Genomic DNA, 26,961 nt, shown 5'->3' with positions numbered 1-26,961 from the left:
TCCCTTTAGCATCAAGGCCAGGGGCTTCTTCAGGTAGAGGTTGTGTCTTGGGCCGCCACATGTTATGCCTTCTAAAGGACCTGTTTGCTACAAACTTGTGTAACCTTACCTGATTCTTTTGCATTCCTGCCCTCCATACCACCATGTCCGGACTACGAGCTCTTCCATTTTATTAAGTAATGTGTGGAGGAGAAACTCCTATCTTCTACTTGCTTCTAAACTGTCACTCTTGGGTTCTGTTGCCAGCAGTAGTGAATATGGAACAATCAGTCATTTTCCCCACACTGCAGTGATTTGCAGACGTTTAGAATTTGTCACCTTTGGCATTTTTTTTTTTCCAAGTGAGAAAAGCTTGGTCTGTATAAATAATTCTCAGTGTGGGAAAAAGTTCATGACTTTACTGGTCTGTTATCTGTTTGTCAGGGAAGCAAAAGTCAATGTTTTTTTGGTTCTTTTCTGGTGCAGTTCTTTAGCATCCATTCTTGGGGTCATCTTTGCAGCTTAGCTGTCTTAGGGGCCCCTTTGGTGATTGCTCTGGGTTGTTCTTTTGATGACGATAATGGCTGTTTCAGATGGTGGCTCTTCGAAACCATTTTGCCTGCTTCACTGTGATTTTATGTTCATCTTTCGCTGCAGTTCTGTTTCCCTAACCTTACACACAGCTCAGTTTCTGAAATATCATCTTTTCTTTATATTAACTTCTGCTTTGATCCGTTTGACCCGAGGTTGAGTTTTCTGGACTGTAATAATACATATCTAGCAAGCAGTCTCTTTCATGAAGTTTCAAGGGCTGTTTTATGGCTAAGAGCTTTATTGCTCGTCTCTTTAAAAGCTTATTTTTTTCAGCAAGGAAGAAGTGTTGTTGAGTGACAGAATAGAATATGTAGATGAAAAAGACTTGTGTCATTTCCTAGCATTTTTCAGCTGAAAGAATGTTAGGGTGTGGTGCTCCAGCAGTTTAAACTGATCTAAACCGGGACTGCCACAATCCTGCTTTCTGATCCCTTCCTCGTTTTTGTGAGCTAATGCACAGAGCTGAGCTGCCTGGAAGCTCATCACCATCTTTTGGTAAGGGGCAGAGTGTCTGTGTTGGAGTAACTCGTGTAGCTCCCTGTACTCACTGACAGCTGACTGCCCTGTGTGTGTGGAGAGGGGAGAGGTTGTGCACAGGCTGGGGGTTGGAGGTAGGAGCACACCAGCCTCAGTTTGAATTGCCTCCAGTTTGTCTGCAAGTGGTGTTCCTCAGAGGGAGTGGAGGAGCAGCACTGAGCTCTGCTCTCTGGTGACAGTGACAGGGTCTGAGGGAATGGCATGGAGCTGTGCTGGGGGGGCTGGGGGGGCAGGTGAGGGTTAGGGACAGGGTCTTCACCACAGGGCAGTGGGCATGGAGCAGGCTGCCCAGGGCTGTGGGCACGGCACTGAGTACTGGAGTTCATGGAGCGTTTGGACACCTCTCTCAGACACAGGGCTTGGGTTTGGGTGGTGCTGTGTGGAGCCGGGGGTTGGACTCAGTTCTGGGTCCCTTCTGACTTGGGATGTTCTGTGATTCTCTCCTGGTCGGTACAATGACTATAGTTTTGCCTTTGAAAATGTAGTGCCAGCTCTTCCTTTTTTGTGTGTATTTTTTTTTCCTTTTATTTGTCCTTTATCTCCGAAGATAACCTTTTATAACTATTAAGTATTTACACTGTTTGTTGGAGCTGAAACATGGCTGAATGATAACGGCGCTTAACGTTCTTGGAGAGAACAGCAGCACAAATATCCAGCTTCAGTGTTGTTGACTGTAAGTGAACCACTTCAGTTTGTTTGCCAGTGCAGCACATTGCCACCAAGTGTTACGTACCCAGGATTGCCCAGAATGTAGTCTAACTAAATGTGACATCTAACTTAATCTAACGTTTCTTGAGATCTCTTACCATAAGCTAGGCAGGGAGCTGGAAGAAATGCAATTGCTGTTGCTGTCTTGGGCAGGCAACATTCTTTGAATCGCTCATTTGTGCAATATAGAAAAGGTCAATAAGAGATTCTGAGGCAGGTAATCTGGCCTCGAGTTATTTTATCTCCATACTTCTCAAAGACCGCACGCAACTCAAAATGAATTGCATCAGATAAAGAAATGACTGATTAGAATGATTCGGTATGAATCTGTGTGACAGACATACTTTAAGAGACCATAATTTATGACCTGTTGAATGAAAAAAAAAGTAATGGTGGTGATGCTGGATAAAGTGGAGGAGCTTAGTGATGCAGAAGGCAGCCTAAAATTATCCACAGTCCGTTTTGAATGATCCATCACCCTTGGTGTGACAAAGTAGAGGAAGTCCTTGAGGCCAAGAGCATAGCTGTCTGCAGAGGAGGGAAGGGGCTGGAAGTTTACCTTCATGTCAAGAGTGTGCAGTGAGATGATTGCTGACAAAATCCTTCTGCAAGGTTAAACTTCGTTCTTCTAGATGGAAGTTTGTGTGTTAGAAAACGAGGCAAGACCTCGGTAAGGGGCAAATAACGTAAGTAATTCTGTGGTCTGTCGTTCCATTAGCGTTTCTTATCCTATTTTAATGTTCTGGATAGCAAAACAGCTATTTTGGTTTGAGCTGGCTTAGCAGTTTCATTCCAAAAGCTGAAGTTCGGGGAGTGCATCGCAGTGGACCACACAGAGGAGCATCCAAGAACGTGCAGCCTGAACAGCAGTGGGTTGCAGTGTGTGATGCCAGCCCAGGGTGCTGTGGGGTGGTTTTGGTCATTGCAGGAATTTATAGAGGCAGTGTTTTCCACAGGCAGCATTACAGGCTGTAATAAACCTGTACGGTGATGGCCTCCTGTACACTTTGTCTCCCATACAAAAAGCAAATGCTTCATGTAGACGTGGCCTGTCTTACTGAATGCAAATCACTGCTGATTTTTGTGCTGTGTTTTGGTGGCTGTTTCTGTAGAGGTACTAAATTGTGGTGGTTTCACCCTGAGGGACAACTGAACTCCACAACTGCTGTCTTATTCCTCCTCCTCAAAGGAAGAGGGGCAGAAAATACAGTGGAGAAGGGCTCAAGGGCTGAGATAAGGACAGAGAGATCACTTAGCAGTTACTGGCATGGCTGAAACAGACTCAGTACTGGGAGAGTAATATAATTTATAGCCTGTTACTAACAGGATAGACCAGTGAGAACTGAAACCAAGCTAAAAACATGTTCTCCCCCACATCCAAGGGAGTGGGGGCTGTGGTCAGTCCATAACGCTTTGTCTCTGCCACTCCTCCTTGGTCGCTCTCTGCTCCTTCTCCATGTAGGTCCCTCCCACAGGATGCTGTCCTTCCGGAGCTGATCCCACCTGGGCTTCCCACAGGCTGCAGCTCTCCAAGCTCTACTCTGACATGTCTCTGTACCACAGGCCCCACCCTTCAGGTTTTGCTTCAGCATGGGGCCCCACAGGTAGCAGCTCCCCCAGCCCTCCTGCCCCACTGCAGTCTCGTCTCCGTGGGCTGCAGCTCCAGCTGGAGGTTGCTCCTCCAGAGGTTGGGGGAGGTTGGTCCCTCCATGGGCTGCAGCCTCCTGCAGGCATCAGCCACTGCTGCGCATGGAAATCTGCTTTGCATAGTGCCCATGGGCTGCAGGGAGCCAGCTTGCTCCACCATGGGCTCACGGAGGGCACCCCTGCAGCCCCCCACTCACCAAAGCCTTGCCTAAAGTACTTTTTGTGGCTTGTTTTCTCTTGTTCATGTGAATCAGTCAATATTTTAATTTTTAACTGGCAAAAATAGTGGAATATGATCAAAGTGTAATTCCTCAGAGAAGTACTTAAAGTCAGCTAAGTGAAGAACTGCAACACTGCAGTTGTTACAAATTAACTATTGCAATATGTTTGCTTTGAGAACGTGTCTGTGTGGTTAAGTGGCTTTGGTTTAAGTATATAAGCACTATAAGCAACCAGAAGTGAAATGTCTCTCTGCATTCAAGTTTGTTCTTTGTAGTATTTTTTTCTTTTCTCCCACAGTTGAAAACTGACAGCTGAGTGCTGCCCTTTGTGGCTGATAGCAGCAGTGACTCATCCCAATTTTACTGTTCTGCTCTTGGTTAACTTGCTCGGTGTGGGGATTTCCTGCAGTCCTCTGGATACCGGTGGTTCTGATTACCTTCCAGATGTTTGTCATTCCTGCAGATGTATGTGACTGTACTGCTTGTCTGCCTGCAGCTTCTCCACTTTTCAGCCCGTGTTTGTGTAGTTCATGCCCTAATCTCTGATCACAGTATCCATCCTTGCCTTCCTGTGCTGCTTTTAGTATGTGTTATTCTTTCTTTTCTCCTTGAAACTTGCATTAACCTACATGGGTACATGGCCTAGGGGCTGAGAGGGGAAGGAGGCTCTGTTCTGCAGGGAGGCACCTATAGCAGCCACCCACTCAGTTTTGATCCACAATTAATGAGATGTTGAGCAAGTTCTTAGTATCCTCTGCATTCCCTGCCTTCCTTTTTTATCTGACACATTTTTGCTGAAACTCCCAAGCTCTGCCCCTCAGTGCTGTGATATGCTTTGAGTTTTGGAAGGCCACATCTGAGCGAGTGCAAAGTTATATCCAAAAGGAAAACTGCAGTCAGGGAGGAGGGGACTGATCTCACCACAGTAGCCCAGACAGCAATTAGTCTCTGCTTGGAATCAGCTCCACTCTTTTTTTTTTTTCTTTTTTAATATTTATTTATTTGGGAAACAGCAGGGTTTTGTGGTTTGTAAGCTCAGTAGTGAGACTGATAAATGAGAAGGCTGCATCTTGTGACTTGGCTCTTCTTGTCAGCAGGACCTATGAAAGCGTGTGATTTGGGGGTTTTTGAGCATCATGTGCTGTTCTGGTTTAAGACAAGACAGCTGTATTGTCCTTGATTCACTTTGAATGTGAGATTGTTAGCTCAGGGGGCTTCCTTATCTTCATAATGTCAGTATTTGAGCAGGTATTGCATTTTTTTCCTCCGGACAGTACTCCCTGCTTTCACAGATGAGACAGGCTGAGATGCTACATCAAACAGAAAAACCCCTTGTTCCTTCCTGGTCTCCATTTATGAGGTGTGCAGTGAAGGAGAAAACTTCCAAGGTTGGCAGTTTGTAAGGTAACATATAGCAGCCTTTGTGGGGGGGGGGGGGAGGGGATTCAGCTGTATTAAAAATAACCAGAAATAGCAGCTTAATAATCCGTGTGGTTTCTGCCAACTAAAATCTGCACTCCTAAAGAAAAATACTGCCCAGGAACTGATGAATATTTTCCTGTATGGAAAAGCTTTGGAGTAGCATAAGGGTACAGCTGTATGAACAAGTTTTTCCTGAGATGAGCTAAGGTTGTTTTGTAGACTTCTAGCTCTTCCATGATAGCCATCACTGGGCACTTCTGAAAGTGTCCTGTGAATAAGGTGGTTAAAACTGCAGGAAAAGCAGTTCAGCTTCCTTCATTGGAGAGACAGTAAATCTGCTGCCTGCCTTACACGGCCCTTGGGCTGGGAGGTAAGTGCACCTGGAGGCTTTGTCTGGCTGCATGGTGATTTAAGTTCAGGCACTCCTTTCTGATGTGGCTTAGCAATTTTGTTACAGTTAGGGATGGCTCAGAAACATGCCTTTTGGAATGCTCAGCATTAGCACTGCCGATGTGGCTGGCCAGTCTTGATAAGTTTGTCTGGAAATGTGTTTGAACAATCAGAGCCTTTATCATGCAATGTTTTATAAGCAGGCTGACACCTACTGAGTTCTTGAACCTGTTTGTCTCACAAGTTCTGCTTGTGTATACTCACTGAGCAAATAGCAGTTGTTTTGGAGGAAATAAGTAAAATGATTTCTCGAAACCATTAAGAGCATGCATGGGCTCTTGCGCATGAGATGAGAGCGCTTCAGTTTCCCTTTGTTTTCTGTCTGGCAATGGCTCTGTACCAGAGATACTGGAGGAAAAGGTAACAACGTGTGTAACAAATGACTATGGAACAGCTTTCCCACAGATGGATCTCCTCATAGAATCATAGAGTGGTTGAGCTGAAAGGGACCTTAAAGTCCATCCCGTTCTGACTCCCTGCCATGGGCTGGCTGCCTCCCACCAGCTCAGGCTGCCCAGGGCCCACCCAACCCAGCCTTGAGCACCTGTGGCAGTGGGGCACCGACAGCTCTCTGGGCAGCTGTGCCAGGGCCTCAGTGCCCTCTGGGTAAAGACTTTCCTCCTGTCGTAGAACCATAGAATCATAGAATGGCCTGGGTTGAAAAGGACCACAGTGATCATCGAGTTTGAACCCCCCTGCCATGTGCAGGGTCACCAACCACCAGACTGGGCTGCCCAGAGCCACATCCAGCCTGGCCTTGAATGCCTCCAGGAATGGGGCATCCACAGCCTCCTTGGGCAACCTGTTCCAGTGCATTACCACCCTCTGAGTGAAAACCTTCCTCCAAATATCTAACTTAAACCTCCCTTGTCTCAATTTAAAACCATTCCCCCTTGTCCTGTCACTATCCACGCTTGTAAACAGCCATTCCCCATGCTGTTTATATGCTCCCTTCAAGTACTGGAAGGCCACAATGAGGTCTCCTTCTCTTCTCCGAGCTAAACAAGCCCAGTTCCCTCAACCTTTCCTCATAGGAGAGGTGCTCCAGCCCTCTGATCGTCTTAGTGGCCCTCCTCTGGACCCGCTCCGAGATCTCCACGTCCTTCCTGTACTGGGGGCCCCAGGCCTGGTCGCAGTTCTCCAGATGGGGCCTCACAAGAGCTGAGTAGAGGGGGACAATCACCTCCCTCTCCCTGCTGGCCACCCCTTTTTTAATGCAGCCCAGAACACAGTTGGCCTTCTGGGCTGCAAGCGCACACTGCTGGCTCATGCCCAGCTTCTCATCCATCAGGACTCCCAAGTCCTTCTCCTCAGGGCTGCTCTCAATATCTTCTCCCAGTTTGTATAAATACCTGGGATAAATCAGACATCTAACGTGCATCTCCCCTCTTCTAGTCTAAAACCATCCCCCCTTGTCCTGTTGTGTGTAAAAAGTCCAACTAGACATTCCTGCAAGCCCAAGGGCAACTGGTCTAGGTGGGGTGCTGCAGACTTTGCTTACCTCTTACTGTTAAGGCTGAAAAGACTCGGGGTTGTATTTTCTGGTCCAGATTAGGACTGTGAATTACATCTGCAGTGCCTCTGTTCACTCGAATTCACATATTTGTATGTGTGAAGAAGGATAGCATCAGATGGCCCAATGGAGTATATGTAGCCCTTCAACCACTGAGTCACTGTCCAGCTGAGTTGGAAGGGTTGTTAGCGAGCTGCTCGCTGGCTTCTGGGAGTGTTTGGTGCCGGCTGGCAATCAGCTACAGCACAGGACCCAGGTGGCCCCGAGTGCCACACAAAACATGGCCAAGAGCCCTTTTCTTTTTTTCCAGGCTTGGAGATCCAAGTGGTTTAACAGTCACACAGCCAAGTGCTTGCTGTGCTTGCTCCCAGACTGCTGTCTCCAGGCTTGTCATCCCACCCCACTGCCTCTTCACTTAAGATTTATTTCTGCTTTTATTCCTTGTTGGATGGTTGGAGGAGTAAGAACTGTAATTATTCCTGCAAACTCCTCTGCTGCTCCTATGGTCACTTTTATTTCACTGAGGTGAAATTTTAAAATGCTGCTGGCTTTTTTATTTTAACTAGAGACATTTTCTGTAATCAGATAACTATGAAGAGAATTTTTTTTAAGATATTAATTAAATCTCCTAGTTTCAAACTTTGCGTCTCTAGATAAGCTTAACCTCTGCGTAAATAATGTAATTCCAAAGAATGCTTATGAAATGGCTGACTTGCCTCATTTACTTGTTGCTTTCAGGGCAATAGATTGAGCATGAGATCATGGGAATTCACTGTTCTGCTTATGAAAGCCAGGGTGGTTGGAGAAAGATGCCATTGGTATTTGAATTGGAAGCAGAATACTTGAAGAGAAACATCTTCTTTAAAAAAAAAATAGGCAGTGGCTTCCAATTCCACTAAACTGTTGGCCAGCACATTCTTGAACTCTTTGCTGGTGGAGTAGTCTGATGCAATGCCCAATAGCCCATCATTTGGTTGGAAGATACTTTCCTGTATTAAATGGTAGATTTGGGGCAGTAGACTTAGCCTTGAAATGGGGCGAAAGAAAAGGAAGAACCCAAAGTTGTGAGGAGGAGACAAGTCACTGCTGTGGGTTTGCTTTGATTTCGGATTGTCATCTCTGTCACCGATGTTCTTTCACTGTTTCTCTTACAAACCTGAGTGCTTTCAGTGTGTGTTTTAGGGGTTCCCCTGGCAGGGAAGGTGTGTGGGATGGAGGCTGGCAAGCATGAAGTAATAAAAATGAAGATGTAAATACTAGGGCTTCATGCTGGAGGTCAGGCGTCCCTCTCCAAAAAGAGAGGAATGCAGAAGTCTAGGAGGGGATGGAAGGGAAGGGACCACGGGAATGTGGTTTGGGAAAACCTGAGTCAGCTCAGTGCATTGAAGCCCACAGGGAGTGACTCTTGGACCACGGTGGAGATAATGGAGCAGGAATGCCAGGCGGATCATTAAACTCAAATCAAAAGTAGTGAGCTCTGGGACTGCAATGGCTCCTGTCCATGGGCTGCCTACAGACGGGCTCTGTACACCTCTGTGCTTCATTTAGAATGGCACTTCATCTGTTACGTTTAATAAGTCATGAGCATGGATTCGTTTTCACAGTATGAATATCTAACAGAAAAACTGAGGTTTGCGTGTTATGAATCTATTGATTTCCCCATCTGTCTGATAGCTGAATTAGCTGACTGATTTATGTCTAGCAGCAGCATGTCTTAGAAGTTAATTACATGTTGCAAGTAAAATGAAAGCAAACAAATTTAGGAAGAAGGAAATGTTAACAAGTGCATTCTTGTTTCGGTGTCCCAGGAAATAGGAGTGCCCCGTTTCAGCTGTTAGACTAACAGAACATCTTACTCATTGCGTGGCTCTGTTCTCCTGTACTCGCCCCTTGCTGAGGTGGAGTGGGACTTCTGAAGTTCTCTGCCTACTAAATAAAACCATGATTTCTTTAGCAGACTTTGCAGGTCACAACACCGAGGCTCAGGTCATTCTGACTGGCCGTGGAGGCGACTGCATCTTGCTCTTAGCCGTGGCATTCCTCTGGTTTTGGGGCAGTGCTTTGCAAATAGGAGCGGAAGGCAGCAGCGGTGGTTGTGTTGTGCAGCTGGGGTCATGCACCCGGGGAAGACCGTGGCTCAGCAGTTACTGTGCAAGGGCCTGAGCAGCACAGCGTGGTGGCACTGCACCTCAGGTTTAATGAAAAAGAGCTTGAGACTACAGCTCCTTGTATTCATTTCTCCCTGCCTGTCCCTGCCCTCCTCTGAGATACAGCCACTTGCCAGAAGATACCAATGCCGTAAGCAATCAGTTACAACATCCACAAAGGAAGGTGGTGGAAACTCGCTTTTGCATATAACCCCAAATGCATGGTAATCGATTGCAGGTGCTCTCGACCTGTGTGTTGTAAACAGAAATCAGGGAAGTGCAATTGCACTGCCTTTCCTGTGTTGCCAAATGGCAGGGAGGGGCCATGTGCTGAGGAGCAGCCCAGGAGCTGCGGCCTGGTGGGAGAACACACAGATAGATTGGCCATCTGTCAGCAGGCCGTGGGGTCCTGCCTTTGGTAGTGTGACCTGGTTTGGGACTGAGGTGTGATGGAGATTGGAAGGGACTTCAAAGCCCACTCAGTCTCAATTCCCTGCCCCACCCTTTCAGTTTTAAACCATTGCCCCTTGTCCTATCACTGTCAGAACATGTGAAAAGTCAGTCTCCCTCCTGTTTATGAACTCCCTTTTAAGTACTGGAAATTCTAACGCTTTAAAGCACAGCTGGACTTGGGAAAAAAGGGAGATTTTTAAAAATAAAGGAAGAATAGAAGCCCTTCTGCCTCCTGTAAGCCAGTGGCTGATTCCTCGTTTGGAGCTGGGGAGGAAAACGGTGAAATGGAAACAGGAGCCTCTGTGGAAACCTTCAAATAGCAAGGAATCTGTTATCACCTGTGGAAGCAAAGGCAAGCATCTCGCCCAGTTTTGGGTGCTTCAGAAAGGAGAAGTGCAGGTTGCTGTGTTTGGAAAAGGAGTACAGGAGGCCTTATTGGCTGGAGTGAATGCTGTTTGCCAAAGGTGCTTGTATACTTGTTTAATTTGCAAGCATCTGCTGAATATTGACTTGAATTTGTAATTTGGGCATGGTTCTCATGCCCTTTGTCTCCCTCCTCCGAAGAAGTGTTCTTGTTTGGAGGAGGGAAGTTGGAGTTCTGCATGATGATGAGTGACTGGGGAACATGGAGATGCCTCATGTGAGGTGCCTGGCTTGTTATTGCTGATGGACGAAGCTATGCAGCCATCTATTTTCTGACTGCTGTTGGATGAAGAGGTAATAACTGCAGTCCTGACCTGCTGTGAATTTGGTAGAAGTTTCCTCGGTTTAAATCATGTTTTGCCTCAGATGGAATGGGGAACAGCAGGTGAAGATGAGAAACTATTCATCCCAGAGCAGTGGGGAGTGCTCTTTCCTGCTTGCTTTCCAGGAGGGCGTGAGCTCTGCACAGCCACAGCAGTAAGAGTGATGGCCTAGTTGCTCTAGTTCTCTAAGAAGTCAATTAAATTCTGTTTCTCTCTGATTGTGTCTTTTGTTTCATGCTATGATTTCTACTTGACTGCACAAAATGTACCTTTACAGAAATGTACAACAGTTATCCTAAAATTAGAACAAACTGGGATCTTGCTATAGCAGGCTCTGGTTTGCTGTTTGATGTGCTCATTTGTGAAAGAGCCTCTTGAAGCTATCAAACTTCCTGTTTTTCTTCCAGATGCAGTTGAATCCATGCTCTCAAACTATGACATCCTTTCTCAGTCCAGTATCCAGCAGCACTCACTGAAGAAGAGAGACCTCCAGCCTGAGACTCATGTAGAGAGGCTTTTAAGTTTCTCAGCCCTGCAAAGGTGATTAAATAATCAGCAATGAAATAATATCGTCTTTCAGTTTGTGGTGAATAACACACAGTTCCAAGCTCAGAAATAATTACTGTGGTTTTTATGACGACTGGCCCATTCTTTTCAGTTAGTGTTCTGCATGGCTGTGTGAATGGCTTCAGAGAGACTCAGAGGAAACAAAAATATGTCAGGATTCTGGTTGCTGAAACGGCAGCGATTTATGTTTGCTCTTGCTTTGTTCTTAGGTTTAGTTTCAGGTAGACTGCTGTCACAGATGGGGTGGGATTCCTCATCTTGGTAACACTGTCTAACTTGATTGTCCTTTGGTTACTGAAAAGCTGTACCTTCAGTCTGGGAAAAGAGTGTCATATTGCCCAAGAGATTTTTCTATTGCAGTGATTTAATCTTGTTCCTACCATGCATAAACTCTGCATTCAAGACTACTACTTTTCACCCGATGTGAATTGTAAGCTCTGGTGAAAGGGGAAGGAGAGATTACAAAAAATAGTAAACAAGAGCTTTGAGAAAATTGAACTTAAAATAGATGAACAAATCCCCTTACCTGCTTTTCCTTTGGTTAGATATGTTAGCACTGTCAGGTTTTGCTTTGAATGCCTATGGGGAAGGTTCATCATGAGCAATCCTTGACTCTTGTGTTGTTTTCTTTGTTTCTTATTTTCTTTAAAATTGAACATCTTGAACACTGAAAAATGCTCTATAGATGTACTGATGATTTGCAGTTCTGAATTACATAATATATGCTTTTATATTTGCTTATCAGAGTTAATGCTTCCTAACTTCTTTTGGACCTTCAGTGAACTGGAAACTTTTGTGTGTGTCTTTTGCTTAAAAATAAATGGAAGTAAATTCTTTTACAGGCACTTTAAATTATACTTAACTGCAACTGCTGAACACTTTTCAGAAAGATTTCAAGCATTAATTGTGGATGGTGAAGGGAAGGAAAAGGAGTATCGTGTTCAATGGCAAGACTTTTTCACGGGACATGTTGTTGGTTAGTATGGACCAGTCTGTGTGTCAGTGCTGTTTTTGTCACAAAGCAAATCCTAGGTAGTGATGATGCAGTGTTGCCCATGTTGTTACATTAAACTACTTTAATGGGATTCTTTGGAGGCTACTGTCCTGGAAAGAAGGGGTGTTTTGCTCCACTTTAGTCTAACACTAACACTTCTGCTAAGTTTTGATTTTTGTGTTGTCTTTGTGGTGTGGTGGATTTCTTCCAATGGAATGCACACTGATGCTGTGATATTGCTGGCTGGTAATGGTGAGATCTGGGCTGCCTTTGTTGCCAGAATCATCCATGTCCTATTACCAATCCCCGAGGCCTTCTCAACAACACCCAAAAATTATCAGTTAAAGCCAAGCCTTAATGCCTGTGATCATTGAGAAGTTAAGATGGAGGAGGGAGCACTGGTTCATGTCTTTTTTTTTCTTTCTAGAATGTTCTCCAGAGACTGAGGAAGTTAATCTGTCTTGAAGTTTAAAAAATAAAAAATGAATTTAAAAAGATCAATGTCTTTGTAGAATCAGTGTTTTTATAGGAATGCATGCAAATGGAGCTGACTTTTTTTTTTTTTCTAATCTTTATGTCAAAGGGGAGCATAATTCCAAAGTTGTGGCACACATCGGGGATGAAGACTTTACTGTAAGAATCAATACTGATGGAGAAGAATACAATATAGAGGTATGCCTTACTGTTACAGGAAATATTCAAAAAATCTCTCTTTTTTCTGCGGGTGTTTCTGTTTCTGGCTAGTCACAGTGACACTTCTGTAGCTCAAAATAGACTTGGTGGTGGTGGTGGCATTTGTTTTAGAGTTAGTAGGAAGGTGCAATTAAAGTGGAAAACCATTTTGACTTCAGAAAGTACTGAATTTTATTAGTGAGTGCCATTCCGTGGCATTTGCATCTTTTAGATCCATCAGAGAGAAGATAGATCTTAAACAGAAAAAGATTTTAGAAACAGAAGTGGATAGCATTGGTAATTAGTGGTGATCACATCCTTCAGAAAAACAAACAGTGCAGCCTTCTGAGCAGATTTGAGGTTTGTTGAGCCTTCCAAAATTGTGCCTTTGCTATGTCTTGAAATTTTTCCCACTCCTTGGGCTTTGTTTTTTCCCTGCTCCCTTCTTTCTGTTCTTCACCATTTTTATTGTGTTATTTTAAACTACTCATTTAAAAAAAAAATCAGCAAATGTATAATTAAAGACTACCCTAATTACTTGTTCAAAGCAGTATATTCCCGGACACAGCCTGTGTGAAAGTGGATGAATAACAGTAATTATAGCTAAGTGTTGTATGGATATTGTAATTGTCTCCTAACCCAAGGATAGTCAGAATTATAGGTAAGCCTGAGAAGTCTGGTCCTATTAAAGTATGAAAATGTGATTAGAATACGCAAACCATTCTCCTTGCCCTTTACATCAAGGGCAAACAGTAGCTGTTTGATCATGATATAAAGCATTTTTAGTGTTCGTGGTCCAAAAATAACATAAGCATATCTCAATTTCCCATGTAGTAGTCATTGAGACTACAGCCTGTCCACACATCCCCATGTCAGCTTTGCCCCTCCACCACCCTGAGATCATGCCCGCATGCAGTCAGAGTTGGTAGGTGCCAAAGGCCATTCCCAAAAGGCAGTACTGAGAGAGTTGCCCCAGTGTTGTCTTCCTTTGTACCTTCAGGCACTGGAACGGGCTGCCCAGGGAGGTGGTGGAGTCACTGACCCTGGAGGTGTTCAAGGAATATTTGGACGTTGTGTTGAGGGACATGGTTTAGTGAGAACCATTGGTGATGGGTGAATGGTTGGACTGGGTGATCCTGTGGGTCTTTTCCAACCTTGGTGATTCTATGATTCTTTGCTTCCGTGGTCCTCACTGCTGGGAAAAGTTGGGAATCTTAATGTAAAACCCTTGTGCATCTTGTCTTGCCCTGGGATGCTGAGTGTTTTCCTTCAGTTTCACAGCTCTTAAGAATTGTCTGAAGTTCAGAGAGTGCTACCTCAAGCCCAGAGGGACCCAGAGCCAAGTGATCTGCAGGGTGGTTTTGGACTGTCTGTGCAGCTTGGCCTTGCCCAAAGAACAGCTCCTGTGTGGGTTTTTTTTGTTGGTGTTGCTGTAGATGTTACTCACAGATAATAAGAGTGAAGTGGCAGTATGCATCTGCTATGCAGTTAGGTTGTTTTTATGTTGAGATTTTGTGGTTTTTATTTTTTAGGAGTTTTCGTTTATAAGTGACTAAGGAATATTGAAGAGTCTGCCCTGATGGTGTTCTGGTGTGCATTTGGATATCCTCTGTTAGTTTAGAAGATTTAGATCCCTGTGCCTCCAGTCAGTGCATTTAGTGTACTCTAGCTGTCTCCTCCTTTAGCTGCTAGTCAGTAATGGAGGGAACAGAGGAGCATGAGATGCCTCCTTGAGCTGCTTTTATTCCTGAGGAGAATTAAAACTCCCCTTCCTATAGCTTTATCAGATGGCTGCTGCTGCTCTATTGAGATGATCTTAGATCTTCGGATGCACGTGGGCCATAAAGGGTTGAATTCAGTTGGCTTTCTTGGCAGTTTTTTTGGTAGATTTATTTCCAAGGGTGGCATTATTATAATGCAGCGTACATGTGTATGTGTACACACAAAGCTGGGGAGACTTGGCTCTCTGTGTGTATGTATTTTACTTAAGCCTTTGCATTGACTGTGTTCCTAACTATCTGTGTTTCTGCTGCTCTTGTGCTCTCAGCCCCTGTGGAGATTTATAGATAATGTTCAAGATGAAAGATTGCTGGTCTACAGATCTGAAGATATCAAAGATTTCTCACGTCTGCAATCCCCTAAAGTATGTGGTTATTTAAAGCTGAACGAAGATGAACTTTTACCTAAAGGACTGGAAGAGAGTAAACAAAATGAAGGTGAGCATCCATACCCTGGGAGAGCAGAACCTTCCAAGTGAGATCACAACCTGGGCGATAATCTGCGTTGCTCCTTCTGGTATAATTCTTTGAAGTCACTGGTTCAGGGGGGAAAGCAGTACCTGTTTTCATTCCCTCTTTCCCTCTCCCCCCCACACAACAAAATCCATAATGCTGAAAAGAAGAAGCTGTCCCTAGCAGCATGTTTCTACCTGGCTCACTGAAAGGATGACTGGATCTATCCAAGTGTAAGTGAAGTACAGAAAGCTATTTCCTTGGGCTGAAGTAGTGTTTATTGTGACAGCTCGCAGCACTGTAGGTAGGCTTTTTAAGGGGGACACTAAAACAACCTTATACTTGTGTGCTCTAGGGCCTGTTTGATATCTGTGGCCACTCTAATAATCCCTCTTGAGCTATGATGAGTCTTTGAGTCTCACTTTCCTCTATCTTCTACTGCATCAGCAGGGATGGAGGTAATGACTGGGACAGAAGGAAGTGTTGTTAGGACAGAGACTGATGACCTTAAAAACTCTGTAGGTAAATTTATTGAGCAGCTCTGTTTCATTACTATACATTCCATTCCTTACAACAAGTCTGAAGACTGTTATGAAGACAAAATTCAAGAGTCCTCACCTCCACCCAAAATCAGGCAACAGAAAAATCCCACTCTGTCTCATGTTCAAGACTCAAATAAAGACATTAGACACAGCCATAGACAGCTTGTTGAATGTTTATTTTTTTATGCACATTAGCAAGCATCCACCGGGAGAAAAGAGCCATTCCAGAGAGCTCCAAAGATACCTGCAAGATGTTGGTAGTGGCAGATCATCGGTTTTTCAAGTACATGGGCCGAGGGGAAGAGAGTACTACTATAAACTATTTGGTAGGTACTGTTACAATTTGCTGGAGTAAATGGAGAAAAGTAGAAGTTATTCAGTAGTTATAACAACATAGAGCTTATACAGATCTATTACAGTGTACATACATCGTGTCTGTGTGCATTTTACCTGGGAAAATGCTAAATCACGCATGAAAATATTTTATAGTGGTGATACTGTAATAGAGTAGTCTTCAGTTTTCAAATCCCTTCCCTTTGCATGCTACTGGTAGCTATGCTGTTTTCTCATTAAGAAAAATACTTTTTGATCGGAGTTGTAGATTCTCTTGGACTTCCAATTCCATTATAAGTGGTCCAAACGTGTTTAAAGTTCACGTGGGAGGTAAAAACAGCTTGTATAGTTTTTCAGCTTCATCCAAGATTCTCTGTCCAGAACAACGAAATTTTGAGATAGGAGCAGTAAACAATTAGTTTGGCTGCATGTGTAGTTGTGAAATAGAACACCTGCCTACAGCAGGAGTGGAGAGTATGGGTTTTGGGACATGAGAGAATAAGAAGCGAAACCACTTGTGGAGATACGTTGTTTCTCATGAGTCTCTGAGTCTGAATCTTTGATGTGCTGATCACTCTGCCATCTTTCCTGGCTGTTCAACCTCTCTGTTCCCAGACACATCTGTGTTCCCCAGGTTATAAGAGCCTTAGTTCATCTATTTGCAGAGTTTATCTCAGCATCTGACATATGATTCTTCAAGTCTTAACCTACTGTTGTGTTTCCTGGGTAGATGTGTGCTGTAAACAACACAGGGATGGAAAAACTGAAGTACAAGCTACTATTAAGTGGCTGTAAATGTCATTCTTCGTTCTGAGCAAGTTTGATGCTCTGTATCTAGTAGAAGGTGATTTTTAAGTAGATGAGAGCAGCTCAAAAAGGGAGATATTGACTGTGAGTGCTGGAGAGAGACTTTCTGGAACCTTGCGCTTGAACCATAATGAGAAAAAGAGTAGTTTACTGCCTGTGAAAGGGAAGGAGGCCTCGGGGGTCAGTTGAGTTCAGTGCTAAAACAAAGCAGTAAAAATAGCTTCCTCCTCTGCCCTTCCCTTTATAGAAACCTGGAAAACCACTATATAAGCAAAACATTTCCCAAGATGTCTTGTTTTTAATATTACCCCTTCCACTGCACTGATGAAAGTGATAAATGAAAGTCTGTACTGCTTTTTTATGATGGAACATTTTCAGAGATATTTGATAGTACTCTTTGGATCCATGCACTGTTGGTTGTGGATCACTGAATACATCTGTTATGTTTAATAAGGTTTAATTTTAATTTGAAGTGTTTCCAGACGAATGCTGCAGCTTCTTGGAGTGTCTTGAACTTCGGTGAATGAAAGCATAGGACTGTCATGACTTGTTATTCTTTCCTGCATAGATTGAATTGATAGACAGAGTGGATGACATCTACCGAAATACTTCGTGGGACAATGAGGCCTTCAAAGGTTACGGCATACAAATAGAGCAGGTTGGTATTTACTGAGCTGTGCAAAGGGTTTCCAATTTGAAGTGTAAGAACTCTTTAGGTGTCAGGGTTTCTGACTATTTTGTCTAGATTATAGATGAAAATAATCAAATCTTACTTACTTACTGCAGCCAGCAGTGCTCAGAAATAGCATCTTACCAGAGATAGTGTTACTGATTTGACAGCATGTCTATTTTCAGTTCCTTGCAGCTTTTGAGATGGGAGTTCTCACTTTCCATACATTATCTCAATTCAGAGGGGCTGTTCTTGTTTATCAGACATACCATTATGCACATACTTCATCTTTCTATTTGTGGCTAGTGCTTAGATTATAGAACATGAGTGTGCCTCAAACATGTGAAAGAAACACAAATCCTGAATGACTTTAATGATTACAGTTAAACATAATATCACGGTAGTGTAGAGGCTGGTATAGGGTTGGATGTAGTGGATTCAGTTCATTTGATAGCTCCTGGAGGTTAAAGCATAGGAATTTGGCAGAGGGCATTTAAAAAAGAAGAGGAATCCATCTGCTCTGAGTACATTTAAAAAGAAGAGGAATCCGTCTGCTCTGAGTACTGCAAGAGCTGTTGTGTGGCACATGGGGACACCCATGCTACAAGCTAGCTGCCTCTCCAGGAGCAAGGAATGAGAGCTAATTGAGGGGCAGGAGGAAAGCATACTACTCTAGTCTATTGGGAAAGCAGCAATCCTTTAAAGTATGCCTTAGTTAACAATAATTCTGTGGTGTTCAGCATCCATTAATTCTGCATGTGAGTCCTAGCTGTGTTTGCTAGAGATTTGTTTCTTATGTAACATGCATCTTAAATCACAATATTTTGGTGAAGACCATTGATGTTACTCTACAATGGCTGGCATAATTCCTTGTGATCTGGTCGGTGTATCTTAGCTAGCAGAAGCTGAAAGCTTGACATTGGGAGCGTGCTGAATCTCAGTTTTTCTTCTTGCAGATCTATTGAGACCTTTAGGATTGCATTGAAAACTTTTCTGTAGTTACAAAATTGACCAAAATTCTTCTACGTTGTTGTCGCCCTTTTTGAAATGTAGATTATCATCCACAGTGAGCCAGAACGTGTAGCACCTGGAGGAAAGCATTACAATATGGCAAAAAGTTATCCAGATGACAAGAAGGATGCCTGGGATGTGAAAATGCTGCTAGAGGTAGGTGGTAACCCTTGAATAATTGGGCCTTTTGCAGAAGTTTACTTGCACAGCTGTTCTGCAGTAGTGGATGAAACTGCTTCGCTTCCTTTCTGTGGTGTATAGATGTTAGGCAGTCAAACTAGCAAATGTGTCCTGTAGCCCAATGGCAAGGGGCTCCTTTGTGTAATTATGGAGCGCACACCAACTGGGATTAATATGTAACTTGAGTCAGAAGGGCAGTCCTGGTACGTCTGGCTCTAAGACTGCCTGCCTTCTGACCTTCACAAAATTAGTACAGCTGGCTTTCCCCTTTGTGTGAAAAGGGGGAAATGAACTGGCAAGTTACATAAATGAACGTGTGCAATGTACGTGGGTATTCATTTAAATTTATTCAGATTTGTAGGACAGATAATCATCTGCTTTTGCCTGACTTAACCAGATTTAGAAGGTGCCTGGCTTACTAGATAAAAGTTCTCGATAGATTTCTGGTATGCACTGTGAAACATTTTACAGAGAATATACTTTTTTTTTTTCTCTTTAAAGCAATTTAGCTTTGATATTGCTGAGAAAGCAGCTCATGTGTGCCTTGCTCATCTCTTCACATACCAAGATTTTGATATGGGAACACTTGGACTGGCTTACGTTGGTTCTCCCAGACCTAACAGCCATGGTGGCATTTGTCCTAAAGGCAAGACTTCCTTTTCTTCCTTTCCAACTGTGACTTGAAAGTTACTTTTTGTTGTTTCTATTTAATCCTGTTCTAGCTTTCATGGAGCATGACGTGTTATTTGCATAGTCTCTAGTGGTTGTCTTTTGGATAGAATTGATGGCCATTTTCTTGGCTGGAGCTGGAAAAAGAGGGAAGGGGGGGTGGGAAGTCACAAGGCTATCTGGAGTGAAGAAGCTTTATGAAAGCCATTGCGGCCTGGCTAGACCAAGTTCCACTCTGTGTGGGTGCATCTTGCCTCAGTTCTGGAATGGCAGATGCTGTTGTCTTGAAAATGTTTTGTATTGTCCTCCTTTGCTGCAATACATGAACTGTTTGTGCTGTGTTTGTAAGAATTCCCACTGGAGAATACTGGCAAGAGGCTCAGTAGTGAATCTGTGAGAACAACAAAGCTGTTCATTTTGCCAAAGAATAGCTGCCTGTCCACCTCCTAGAAAGGAAAAAAAAAAGAAAAAAGAAAACAAGAAAAGCATTTGTCAGTTTGTTTTGTTTCTATCTCACATCTATAGCTTATCACAGTCCGATTGTAAAGAAGGACATCTATCTGAACAGTGGCTTAACCAGCACCAAGAACTATGGGAAAACCATCCTCACAAAGGTAGGAGAGCATCTTCTGAAGAGAGCGGGTGTTTGGTGTATGTGCTTGTTTGTTGGTGATGTGTTTGCTGGGGTTGTGATGAGGTTCTGTGCTCCGTCAGCAGCAAACTGCTGGCTTTCAGATGGAGTCAGATCCCTGGAGACAGGGATGTAGGTCACAGAGCCCTTATCGCCATTTCTGTCCTGGTGGACAAAGGGGGTTAGGATTGAAAGCAGTCGAAAGCTGAATTCCCTGGGGAACAGTAAGGGGGAAGCATAGCCACTGTCTAATAAGGACCGTCCAGAAGTTATCCAAGTACAAATAGGATTTTGATATGCGAAGATTAATTTAAATGTGTTTTATTGCAAACAAAAAATCATTCTTAAACAGAACAGATAATATTACACAGCCGGGAGACTTACAGTAAGAACAAAATTAGTCTGACTGAAATAAGGACTGAATGTATTTGCTATTAGGAAGATAGCGTATGTAGGCTTGTTCTACATACAAGGTAAAGCAGTGCTAGTAGTGTAGGAAAAGTAGGAGGTCTAGTTTGGACCTTTTAATTAAATTAATCTTCCTGCTTTTTGTGTGTGCATGTGCCTTGAATAAGTAGTGCAGAAAACAGTGTAGTAAGCAGGGGTGCTAATACTGATGTGAATTGATACTGTCTGGATTTTTTTCGTAGCTGATGAGACAATAATGGCATTAGGGCCTCAATATGAGCTTTGTCTCACTTGAGAAGATAGCAGAACTGTGTCTGTGTTTGCAGCTAGCAGATCTTTGCAGCAGGGCATATTTTTTTCCTGCTGACTTCTCAGCTGTGCTTTGCTGTAGCCTGATTATAAAGGGAATTCATAATTGATGTGTGGGCTAAAACTTGGCACAGAAGCTGTCAAGAAGCTAGGAAAAAAAAGACAGAGAAGCTTTGTGCTATAGGGATGTTGACAAAGAGCTCTGGCTGTTGCCATGCTATTTGCATTCGTTGTTCAGTCTCCAAGCTGGAGCCCTGTCCTGGGCAACAAAGGAAATTGAGTTTGACGTCGTCTCAGTAGGAGTCACAAAGCTTGGGCTGAGGCAGCGGGCACATACAGGCTGTTTTCACAGGGAGACTTCTGTACAGCATCTGGTCAGACTTAAAAAGAAAAAGAATTTGCTTAAAACCCTCCCACAGATGAAATACCATGAGGCACCGATGTGATCTCTGGGCAGTTCTCCTGCCCTGGCTCACCTGTTGGGCATGCTTAGTGCCGGACACCAGCAGCAGTGACTGTTGCTCACCAAACTTCCTTCTGTCTGTCATGAAGCATCCAATCTCCTTGAGGTTAACATATTTCTGTGCCGTTTTCTTTTGTCACCTTGTGAACTTGCCACCACCTACTGGCTACAGCCATGCAGAGAGGTGCTGTGCCACCATGTGGAGCTGCATGGGATCCTCAGCACAAGGAATCATCTCCTGCAGTGGAGATGTTAGGAATTCCTCCCTGTCGGACTGCGTCTGTAGTTGTCTTTCTTAGCAGTGATGTAATAGCAGAGCTTATTCAGTGCTCCTGATGTAATCGTCTATTTAGAAGAAATAATTTGAATGGCAAGATAAGCTTGAACAAGAGATTGACTAATCGTGGTAGCTGGTGTTTGTTTGGATTGGTTTTTGTGTTGTTGAACTTTCATGCCTTCCTGCTGTTTAAAACCACTTTTTGATATTTTGAGTATCTGCTTTGCATTGGAAACAAAATTGAATGGTATTCTTCGGCCTTTGCCTTTAACAAGGCTTCAGCATTCTGACCTAGCCTGGAAGTTGCCTTTGGATGCAAACCAGAATTGTACTTGCCTTTAGTTCTCTGCTTCTAAGAAATGATAATGGGGAAATGGCTTTTACATCTCAGTGTATTGTAGAGTTGCCGGTGACATAGAAGTAGTTGGGATCTTCTGTCCTGTCCTGCTCAGAATGATTTCTTTCAGCACTACTGTTCTTTTAAATCTTCAACAAAGGAGGCCGACTTGGTTACAACGCACGAACTTGGCCATAACTTTGGAGCAGAGCATGACCCTGACAGTCTGCCAGAATGTGCCCCCACGGAAGACCAGGGAGGGAAATACGTTATGTATCCAATTGCTGTCAGTGGAGATCATGAAAACAATAAGGTATAGTTGCGTACTTTTGCTTACATGTGCAAGTCTTTGCTATGGTCAGTGACCTTTGACGCAGGAAGGCTATTTAGTTAATGATTCTTTTACCTTGAAGCATGTGGGAATTCAATGGATTAACCATGAAAAGAAGACATAACTTCTTGCAGTTGGATTCTCTGCAAGATGAGCTCATCTTTGCTTTCTGAGTTTCTCTGGGGTTCATGGTGTGTCCAGGTGCTGGTTGTAATCAACTGTTGTGGCTGTTACCATTTTCCCATCTTAAAATCTTTCAGAGCCATCAAGATGGCAGCATGGAGAGAATACATGCTTTCTAAGACAGCAGAATTTGGAGGTCTGAAGAGGTTGAGGCTGTCGTAGATGTACTTGTTGACAGAAGGGTGCACTCCTCAGTGCTGCTCTTTCTCTTTATGATTCTCCAGATGTTCTCAAGCTGCAGCAAAAAATCCATCCATAGGACCATAGAGGTCAAGGCCCAGGAGTGCTTCAAAGAGCGCAACAACAAAGTGTGTGGGAACTCCAGGGTGGACGAAGGGGAGGAATGCGATCCTGGCCTCTTGTACCAACGAGTTGATCCCTGCTGCTCTGCAGACTGCAAACTGAAAGATGGTGCCAAATGCAGGTAAGGGAAGATGCACTGCAGCATCTCGTTTGTAGGGGAGAGAATTTCTTTCTTTGCCTTTTGTTGTGCTCATACTTCTTTAAAGTACATAAAGAAATGCTCAGTATTTCTTCCTTTCATTTTGATCTTTCTGCAGTGATCGGAACAGCCCCTGCTGTAAAGGCTGCCAGTTTGAAAGTGCCCAGAAAAAATGCCAAGAAGCCATAAATGCCACTTGTAAAGGAGAGTCTTTTTGCACGGGTAGGACAGAGCTCTGTGCTCGCTCCGTCAGCTGGCCAAGTGCTCCAGGCTCAGTGTCCTGTTCCATCAGCTTTTGAGCTAGTGCCCTTTGTTCATCCAGCACAACTAATTTTAGAGACCAGTTAAGCACCACAAAACTGCTCTATAATAAGTTCCGTTGTAGTTCAGGAACCACTTGGTGATTTACTGCCCGGGAGGACATGAAGAATGTTTATTTCTTCTTCCTTTAAGAAAAAAAAAGCAAAACAGGGCAGGTCATTGGGAAGGGCCAAGGATGAACTGAATCTTGCCATAGAAAGGTTGGAATTACTGCAGCTCTGCTTCACTTCCCCGCTTGTTTATTACTTCTTTGTAATCTCTGGAGGCAAGGGGATGGGTCAGAGCTATGCTGTTCTGCTTATGGGACCTCTGGGGTCTGCTGTGTGCTATCCAGAGTGTAGTAATGCCCTTTGCTCTAACACTGTCCTCCCACCCTGTCGCCCCCTGTCTGCAGGGAACAGCAGCGAGTGCCCTCCTCCTGGCAATGCTCCAGACGACACAATCTGTGTGGACATGGGGAAGTGCAAGGATGGCGAGTGCATCCCTTTCTGCGAGAGGGAGAAGAACCTCCGCTCGTGTGCCTGCAATGGTGGGTGGTGTGGGTCTGGACTGAGAGGTGTTGTCTCAGCCCTGCTCCCCAGGTAGCGCTGGGCTGATCTGTTGGGGAGATGAGCATATGGATCCCTTCAGGGTTGTTGGTTGGTTTTTTTTACTGTTTTTTTAGGTTTAGTATTTTCTGGTTGGACTCAGGTTGAACTCTGTGATTGTTATGGGTCTCTTCCAGCTTGGGATATTCTGTGGAAAGGAATGTAAATGTCCTTTCGTCCTCTGGTGGGCTTGGTTGAAGACTTTAATATGAAACTTAGGGTCTGCATCCTAGGCAAAGGAGAGTCCATTCCCACCATCCTCTTCCTTGGCTGTACACAACCAGAAGGGGAAAGTCTGGCTGTTCTGATAGTGAGGAGATGCCAAACAGCCTCTGGACCAAGCGTGACCTCCAAAAAGTGAATAGAGATTTCAGAAGCCAAAGTGCCTTGATGCCATAGGATCCTTGAGCTCTGCTACTGTATACCTGTCTGTCCTGCCTTTGTATCAACGAGCTACCGTGCTTGCTTGATCTCCATCTTCTCTCCCAGGTGTAGTAGAGCAGCTGGGAAGAGGAGGAAGACCCCACAGGGGATGCCCAGGGACGTACTGTGAGCCCCTCCATTTGAGACAGAGGATATAGCTAAGGAGAAGAGTTCCTAGAGGGCTTGAAACCCAAGAAGTATTTAAATCCATCTTGGATGGATGCATTTGGAACTTCCTCACCTGCCTATTGATTGCTGCAGCCTAAGGGTATCATCAGCCTGCAAAGCTTGGTCCTGCTATGTCCCCTAATACATTAAATAGGGCATCTGTTTGAGTGTCAGGCTTGGTCATGGGATTGTACAGTCCTGCCTTCCTCGTGGAAAGCTGAGCAGCAGCGGGGTCGGCTGGGGGACACGTGGGGTTGTGCGTGTTTCTGGCTTTGGGTTGCAGGGGCTGATGGGGCTGTGCTGCTTTATTGCAGAAACGGATAACTCCTGCAAGGTGTGCTGCCGGGACGAGCAGGATCGGTGCACGCCCTACGTCGACGCCAACAACCAGTTCCTGTTTCTGCGCAAGGGGAAGCCTTGTACCGTGGGCTTCTGTGACTCAAATGTGAGTGTTCTTGGGTGCCAGTGCACTGCGCAGCCTGCTTTTGTAGCTGTGACTCAGACTGTGCTGATTGAGAGACGGCAAAGCTCTGTCACTCCCAGGCCTGGGTGCAGGGAGGCACACGAGGGCAGTGGGTCCCCTCCAATCCTGGGACACCTGGTGCTGTGGGTGTGCTGGCAGAGGTTCCCGGGGGCTGGCAGTAAACCTGTGGAAGTGGAATGTGGTTCCCAAAAGATCACGATCTGGACCCATTTGCCTCCTCATGGCGTAAATGTTAGAAGGTATCTGAGGCTGCAGATAGAATTTAGCTCCATAAATGGCTGTGCAGGGTGAAGCTGTTCCTTCTGCCGCTGCTTACAGCCCCTTCTTGCTGCTCCCGCGGATCAGCAGCTGGCAGTTTGTACATGGGAAGTGACCAAACGCTTCCACAAGCCAGGCAGGGTTTCAGCACTGTTTCAGCTGCCCACGTTAGTCCATTTAATCTTGACTGAAATCAACTAGGTCAGGGAGCAAGCTCATGGAGGTGTGTTGAGCAGTGAGCCTTTGCTGCTAGCACAGTGGTGACCACAGCTACGTGGCCAGCGTGTACTCTGCGTGCCTGGCAAACGGTGGTGGACTTTGTGTTGGCAGAAGTGAATTGTGGGAGGCGTACCCCAGTCCTGCTGCAGAACGGAAAGGGCAGTGATGCTCTACTGTGTTAAACCAGCACAGATCTGGAAGCCGATCTGTAAGCATGGGGTTCTGAGAGCTGTAGCCTCCTTGGGCAGTGGGAACTGAGGCTTCCAGCTCATCAGCCTCTCCAGAAACTTTGGTTTTGTGTTCCCTGTGATGTTGTTGAAATGCTTTTTGTGTGTTTCAACAATTACGACTGGATCTGTCCCAGACAGCAATGGGATTGAAACTTCGTCAAAAATAAAGGTGGTAACAGTGGAGTGGTGATGCTGGGATGAGTTTAAACCCATTCACAGTGTGTCCGAAGTGCTTCCATGTCTCTGCAGCTTTGATTTCAGTACAATCTCTGTATCCTTTTCCCTCTCCAAGAAGGAAGTAGTTAATGTTTACATAGCCTAAGATCATTTTGTAAATAGATGCTTACTTGTACAGGGCAAATGTGAGAAGCAAGTACAGGACGTGATTGAACGATTTTGGGATTTCATAGACCAACTTAGCATCAACACCTTTGGTAAGATTACATAACCACATCCTGTGGTTCTTTTTACTTCTCCGTATGAGCTAAAGGTTTGACAGCACTGATCTTACCTTGTAAGGCAATGAATTGGGATGATTTTGCATTTTTCCACTCTGTTATTTCCTACTCTGTTATTTCCTAGTCATCTCCCAAGCTTGTAAAAGAGGTGATAGCTATTCCAGAAAGCTTCTTGTCTGAAAACCAGTAAGTAGGTCAATTAGAGAAAAGGAAATAACAGTTCCTTAGAGGTCAGCTAGATTCAGCATGGTATAGTTAAAGTAGGCCTCTCAGTGGGATTTAAATGTCAATGGACCAGGAAGAGAACACTTCATTTCTCTCATTTAATAAAGCCCCCTCCAGCAGTGTGCCTGTTGTGAGTCACAGGCTGGCGATGGAGAGTCCTGACCCCCTGTGTGCAGCCAACAGGCAGCACCTTTTAGGGCAGCTGCTCTCCTTCTGTTACTGTCGTCTTGAAGACACTGTTAATGAGCAGGTGCTTGTGTAACAACGGGATAACAGTGCACGTGTTTTTGGTAATGTGTACATACACAGGCAGTGTATATTGACCTTCAAGATTGGGCTGGACAGGGCTCTGAGCAACCTGATAGAGCCGTAGGTGTCCCTGTTCATTGCAGGGGAGTTGGACCAGATGGCCTTTAAGGGTCACTTCTGACTCAAACAATTCTCTGATTGTATGACGTGTTTGGGGCTTTCAAACCTAAACTCTAAAGTTAAAAATAAAAAATACTGTGAAGGTGATTATTAAAGCCATTCAGTCTGCTCAAGTAGAGGCAGTCTGCATCTCTGCCCAAAAATGAGTGCGTTGTGGAGTCCTGTAATTGTACCATCAGAACTTGGTGACAGATACACAGCGTGTCTTGTAATTGTGAGGAACCCTGGCTAAGGGCAGCTTGTCCCCAGTCTGCTCACATTGAACGTTATGGCCTATCGGCATCCCTTATCAGGGAAGATGTTACTGTTCACAATGTTAGTAAATTGTATCAAATCTTTTTAAATGTATAATTCCTCTTCTGTTGGCCTAGTTCTGCACTCTGTGTTTTATTTAAGAAATTCTGCAGTGGCTGCAGAACAGGGACCTGTGTGTAGGCATGAGGCTGTACTGGGTAGGTTAATAATGGGTTTGAACCAATTCACAGGGAAGTTCCTGGCAGATAACATAGTGGGCTCTGTGCTCGTCTTCTCCTTGCTGTTTTGGATTCCTCTCAGCATCCTTGTGCACTGTGTGGTAAGTATGCTGGAGATGACAGCTCTGTTGAATGGAGCTGTAGGAGAAACTCTTTGTGTACTGTCTGTGGGAGGTGGTGGTGGGGAGATTTTAGCAAACCCCAAAGGGAGA

General features: G+C 44.5%; 1 protein-coding gene across 3 annotated transcripts in view; it reads left to right on the top strand.

The window, feature by feature from the left end:
* Nucleotides 1-26,961, top strand: part of ADAM17 (ADAM metallopeptidase domain 17) — a 32,498-nt gene that overhangs the window by 1,853 nt on the left and 3,684 nt on the right. For 2 of the 3 annotated variants that reach the window (NM_001008682.2, XM_046938930.1), the window contains exons 2-17: nucleotides 10,825-10,957; nucleotides 11,827-11,960; nucleotides 12,562-12,650; nucleotides 14,698-14,866; nucleotides 15,619-15,749; nucleotides 17,132-17,221; nucleotides 18,287-18,400; nucleotides 18,926-19,070; nucleotides 19,619-19,707; nucleotides 21,679-21,831; nucleotides 22,257-22,456; nucleotides 22,593-22,696; nucleotides 23,190-23,324; nucleotides 24,288-24,418; nucleotides 25,520-25,598; nucleotides 26,762-26,850. In NM_001008682.2, the coding sequence (NP_001008682.2) occupies nucleotides 10,825-10,957; nucleotides 11,827-11,960; nucleotides 12,562-12,650; nucleotides 14,698-14,866; nucleotides 15,619-15,749; nucleotides 17,132-17,221; nucleotides 18,287-18,400; nucleotides 18,926-19,070; nucleotides 19,619-19,707; nucleotides 21,679-21,831; nucleotides 22,257-22,456; nucleotides 22,593-22,696; nucleotides 23,190-23,324; nucleotides 24,288-24,418; nucleotides 25,520-25,598; nucleotides 26,762-26,850 (1,985 nt within the window). Of the gene's footprint in view, nucleotides 1-1,324; nucleotides 5,091-10,824; nucleotides 10,958-11,826; nucleotides 11,961-12,561; nucleotides 12,651-14,697; nucleotides 14,867-15,618; nucleotides 15,750-17,131; nucleotides 17,222-18,286; nucleotides 18,401-18,925; nucleotides 19,071-19,618; nucleotides 19,708-21,678; nucleotides 21,832-22,256; nucleotides 22,457-22,592; nucleotides 22,697-23,189; nucleotides 23,325-24,287; nucleotides 24,419-25,519; nucleotides 25,599-26,761; nucleotides 26,851-26,961 lie in introns of those variants that run through there. The other variant, XM_046938929.1, reaches the window with a different exon arrangement.

Source organism: Gallus gallus, chromosome 3 (assembly GCF_016699485.2).
Source record: "Gallus gallus isolate bGalGal1 chromosome 3, bGalGal1.mat.broiler.GRCg7b, whole genome shotgun sequence".
In the NCBI taxonomy this organism is placed as follows: Eukaryota; Metazoa; Chordata; class Aves; order Galliformes; family Phasianidae; genus Gallus; species Gallus gallus.
This window is presented reverse-complemented; position numbering and strand designations above follow the sequence as displayed.